The sequence below is a fragment of the Acanthisitta chloris genome, unplaced genomic scaffold (genome assembly GCF_000695815.1).
Source record: "Acanthisitta chloris isolate BGI_N310 unplaced genomic scaffold, ASM69581v1 scaffold46422, whole genome shotgun sequence".
NCBI classification, from domain to species: domain Eukaryota; kingdom Metazoa; phylum Chordata; class Aves; order Passeriformes; family Acanthisittidae; genus Acanthisitta; species Acanthisitta chloris.
Genome location: NW_008659616.1, coordinates 1 through 5,428, shown reverse-complemented (window position 1 = coordinate 5,428; position 5,428 = coordinate 1). Strand labels below are relative to the sequence as shown.

At 41.3% G+C, this 5,428-nt stretch overlaps 1 protein-coding gene across 1 annotated transcript; it reads left to right on the top strand.

Moving 5' to 3' along the window:
* Window positions 1-324: 324 nt before the first annotated feature.
* LOC103797240 (cell division cycle and apoptosis regulator protein 1) lies at window positions 325-5,123 on the top strand (the record flags this gene model as incomplete). The annotated part of the gene is made up of 7 exons (XM_009069437.1): window positions 325-457; window positions 751-912; window positions 1,325-1,550; window positions 2,133-2,246; window positions 3,065-3,231; window positions 3,940-4,150; window positions 4,955-5,123. Coding segments are annotated over 7 exons (1,133 nt in total), but the record flags the coding sequence as incomplete, so codon positions are not given.
* Between the last annotated feature and the right edge of the window lie 305 nt (window positions 5,124-5,428).

Below are 5,428 nucleotides of genomic sequence, written 5' to 3'. Positions count from 1 at the left end.
AGGTAGTATATCTGTCTTAGCTTACTTTTCCAAGGAAAGACTTAGCCTTTTCTCACACCTGTCATTGGACTGTGATAGCATCTATGTGCTTGGGTTCTATTAGCTTGCACCTTAACCAGTTTCATTTACTGGAGTCTCCATTTGCATCAGGGAAGAAAAGCTCAGGTGTCTTGAATTTTTTTGTGTGGATGATAAGTAGATTTATTTGAATCTAGAGTTAGTTTATGAAATACGCACAAGTGAGACAGCTGTAAAGCAGCAGTGTTTGCAAAGTGTAGATAGTTGCCTCCTCTTACATATTTATCTTGTACACTTTTGTTTCAGGTGGGTTGTTACAGCCTCCAGTTCGTCTGGTTTCGCAGCCTCAACCAGCTCGAAGACTAGACCCACCATCCAGATTTTCTGGGAGGAATGACAGAGGTGGAGATCCTATGCCGAACCGAAAGGATGACAGGAGGTATGTTGTGGAAGGCTAGACTCCAAGTATTCCATAAAGACCTGTGCTCACACCGAGCTGAGGTGCTTGCTTCAGAGTGAGCCAGTGAAATGCACACGTGGCTTTACCCTTAGATCTTAGCGAAGAGTTCTTGTCTGTCTGAAATAAAGGAGTTGCATAATTAATCTCTTTTAAGATGCTGCACTGCTCCTTTTTCTGAGTCACCTCTTGACAGATCTGGCTTCTATTGTGCTAGAAACCATTTTGTGTTGCTAGCATGCAAAAATACTTGTATCTTGTATGCATTTTTTAAGTCGTGAAAGAGAACGAGAGAGACGCAGGTCCCGGGAGAGGTCGCCCCAGCGAAAACGCTCCAGAGAGAGGTCACCCCGGCGGGAGAGGGAGAGGTCGCCTCGGAGACCCCGGCGTGTTGTTCCTCGTTACACCATCCAGTTTTCCAAGTTCTCATTGGACTGGTATGTTTCTGGTGCCAGATGTTTGCATACAGCTCATTTTAGCCATGGGCAACATGTGTTGGAAAGTGGGTGTGAAATGATAATCTTGACTTTAAAGAAAGATCAAATATGCAGTGGCTGAGAACCTTGTACGATAAACTTTCTTAGGGTCTCTGTTATTGTTGAATGCTGCTGCAAAATGGCTTTATAACCCTTTTTAATGACTATCCCCTGATATGCAGAGACCTTAGTTGGGTGAGTGTTACTTGATGTTAAATTTAATCCATGACACTCTAACCTAAGTAGAGTGCCCTTAAGAGTTTACATAGTAAACACAGAGTGGTTGTATTCCCAATTAACTTACCCCTCAGCTGTGTTCTTTGTTAATAGTTCTTTTGTTGCTGTGTCTCTCAAGTGATGCTGTTTGTTTCAGCCGTAGCTGTGATATGATGGAGCTCAGGAGGCGTTACCAGAACTTGTACATCCCAAGCGATTTCTTTGATGCCCAGTTTACATGGGTGGATGCTTTTCCTATGTCTAGACCATTTCAGCTGGGAAACTACTGTAATTTCTACGTAATGCATAGAGAAGTAGATCCTATAGATAAGAATGCTGCAGTCCTTGATCCGCCCGATGCTGATCATCTGTACAGTGCAAAGGTTTGTATGGCTTTCCACTACTATGGCTGTTCACTAGGCATTTTGTGATCAATAGAGTGCAAAAGTGAGTATAACTGAACTGAAAATGCAGTGATTGGAGCAAAGTACAGTGTTTTAAACTCTTAAGAGAAAAGCTAGTATGTAGAGCTTGAAGTCATGGCTGAAACTCAGTTTGGTTTGCTGTTACCAGAGCTGTCTTATATTTACTGAGGGCTCTTACTGGGATTATCTGACTGCCAAAAGTGCTGCATTGAGGGCTGCGGTCATGTTTTAAAGAAACCAGTATCAAAATATTTCCCTGAGGCCAGTTCCATTTCCATTACAGGTGTGAGATTTCTAGGTCAATCTGTTTCCCAAGTATTACATGTTAAAGACAGGTTTAGAAACAAAACTGCCTTTAACCCCTGTATTTCTGAAAGACAATCCACTTGCCATCTGAGAAAGAGCTTCTTGTTTCATCATATCCCCTGTTAAGAGTATAAAGCAACTTTGTGAGATTTTGCTGTGTCTCTTGCAAGTTGTAATCATTGTTTGCCAGTCGTGGTGAAAAACCTTCACAAGACTATCTGACTTACACCACAGGTGATGTTGATGGCTAGTCCTAGCATGGAAGATCTCTATCATAAGTCATGTGCTCTGGCTGAAGATCCCCAAGAGCTTCGTGATGGATTTCAGCATCCTGCTAGACTTGTAAAGGTAAATATGCTTCAATGCCAGACACCTTTGGCTGCAAAGGCTGCTTGAAGAGCTGTACCGTGTTTGACAGTAAGGGAGGAGCTTGTAGGCTGCTAAATGATGACTTCATTTTTCCTCTGAAGAGACACAGTTTATATGTCAGTTCTTTCTCCAGATGATTGGAGTTTCGTATTTACTGCTTTGTTCAACTGAGTTAAACTCAAACCATTAACTTTGTTAGTACTTAGACCTTTGTAAGGGCTCAGCGGTGCAGAGAACACACGTGAAGCAACAGTGAAGCAACCATTGGGTTAAATGAAACTTAGTGATTACTGAACTGAAGAACCTGTAAGTGCTGTGGTGTCCGAGGACGAGGGACTTGTTATTCAGTTAAACTCTGTCTTACGGAAAATACAATACTTCAGTTTACAGACCTAATGCTCTTGTGGCCTCATCTTTTGTAGCTTTATCATTTTTAAGAAGGCATGTCTAGAAATGTGCATCAGGATTAAGGCAGTGTTTAAATGGATATCTGCTCATCCTTTGTATGAGAAGCTTTTAATTGCAAAGGAACAAGCCTATACCAATAAATGAACTTGATGGAAAGTCTTGAAAACAAGAATGAGTGATGATGTTTTAAACCTATTCCATTGCTGAAATAATCTGTGGAAAAAAAATAACTGAACTCTTTCTTGACTGACTTTCATTTTTAGATTTCAGAATAGTGTGACGCTTTACTCACAGATTTCAGCGTGTGTGTTGTGAGATATTCTGTGCACTTTGGGAAATGCCTTTTTCACCCCCTCCAGGGGAACATTCAGAAGACTCTTTTTGTCTAGTTTTTAGTGGGTATGAAAGGCAAAGACGAAGCTATGGCTATTGGAGGACACTGGTCCCCATCACTGGATGGACCTGACCCGGAGAAGGACCCTTCCGTGCTGATAAAGACAGCTATCCGTTGTTGCAAGGCTCTTACAGGGATTGACTTAAGTGTGTGCACACAATGGTAAGTACTAGGCCGCAAAGTCAAGCCCTCTGTAGGAATACTTGTCTGTTACCAGGAGTTAAAAACAAGGCTGGAAAGACCTTTTTGCTTTGTCAGACGCTCTTGGTAGTTCAGGTAAACTACTCAAAGGACGTTCTGTTTGGTAATAAGCTTGATTGGTGCCAACTGTGGTGAATACTGCATTAGGAACTAATTAAAAAGCCGGTTTATTTTGACATGTTACACTGTAACTTTTTTAATGAATGTGCATTGAAAATACTTTTCATTTTGTGCATAGCTGGAGAAGATCGTCAAGAGAACTTCATTTCATTGTTCTTTTGTTACAAATAAATAGCCGTTTGTGACACAGCCATATTTTCTCTTGATGAGTTTCTGTCCTGTGTTAACACTCATTCTAGTGGTACTAAGACCAGGAGAGTCGATGGTATGCTAAATTTAAAGTACTTCAACAATTTCTGCTTGCATGTTAAACCCGCGTGTGCTAAACAGCAAGTTGTATGAGAAGCATTTTGTTGTTGTGCCTTCTCAGTCGTGACGCCTTTCAGAAGAGTGCCGAAAGAGAAAATATGGCTTCCATAATTTTTTTCTTTAGATAAACCTCAAGGTCTTGCAGCAAAGTTTCTATACTTGATGTGCTACAAGTGATCTAGGCTCTTTAAAAATGTATTGTAGAATTTTTTTTCCAACATGCTTCTTCCCTTGCAACAGGTACCGTTTTGCAGAGATTCGATACCATCGCCCTGAGGAGACCCACAAGGGGCGTACAGTTCCTGCTCATGTGGAGACAGTGGTTTTATTTTTCCCGGATGTTTGGCATTGCCTTCCCACCCGCTCAGAGTGGGAAACCCTCTCCCGAGGATACAAGCAGCAGCTGGTCGAGAAGCTTCAGGGTGAACGCAAGGAGGCTGATGGAGAACAGGCACTGAACGCTAATCCCTTTTTCTATTTCTGCTTCTCACAGGCACAGGAACACAGGCACAAATGCACACCACACACTACACTACACACATACACAGGAGGAACATAACTGGTAACAGTGACTGGTAAACCAGCTTTCAGCAGTGTAGTGAATGTTGGTTGTATTTTTGTTTCAGCTAGTTCACTAACTCTTAAGTGTGTATGCTGATGCTACAGATGGAACTAAATTGTGCTTACGATGCGCAGAAAATTTCTGATCGTAGACGTAGTTGCTGGAATCTGGGACCAGTTGTTGAGTGAGATGCAGTCCCTGAGTAGCTGTCTCTAAACATTTTGCCATTTTCTAAAATTTCTAAATTCTCTCTTGTGGCCAGTTCTAATTGTGACTATTGGAAACTGAACAAATGCTAGTCTGAAATATTCTGAGTTCCAGGCCTTGTGGCTGATCAACATCTTGGAGTAAGGGAAGGTCTGACTGAACAAAGAGTAATTTGGGGATTTAGAATCTGGGGGGAGATCACACACTGTGTGGTTGCAGGAGACCAGCAGTGTCTGTGTACCCCCAATATTCTTTGTGGTGTTGCTTATCACCCTTTTGTGTTCCACAGATCTGGCTTGTATTGTCTGAGTGGCACTGTGATCATTTACAAAGTGGTAGAATGTGTGTGAACTTGTCTAAACAATAACTTTAGGAGAAGACTATCTGAAAGAGTTGTGACCTTGAACAGATCAGCAACAGAATTTAAAAAATAACTGAAATGCTTTCAAGCTTCCTGAGTGATAATTTCTAAATTTTATTTGCCAGGATGAAGAGGAAAAGGATGATGGGGAAGCTAAGGAGATCTCTACACCTACACACTGGTCGAAACTGGATCCAAAAACAATGAAGGTAACAGACACTTCTGAAAATTGCATTTCACTGTAGAATTTCTCTTTTAAGACATGACCTGAATTGTAGTTCCATTAACTCGGCAAAAAACCTTAGTGTTTCATCTTTGCTGATTTTGTAGGTGTTAGATGTGATACCACAATGCACAAGAATGACTCCTGGTTTTAGAAACCAGACACAGCTAATGGAATCTGTTTTGAAGTTTTGCACTTTGTGCAATTAGTGGATATCACATACCATACATTGATTGGAAAATCATAGTTCTGCAGTGATCTGCCAGATTGCCACTTGCATTGAAACATGTGGGCACTCAGTACTCTCATGTCAATTTTCAAATGCAGTAACTGTACAAAACTGTATGTCAAGAGACACAGGGAAAAGTTTCCTCGA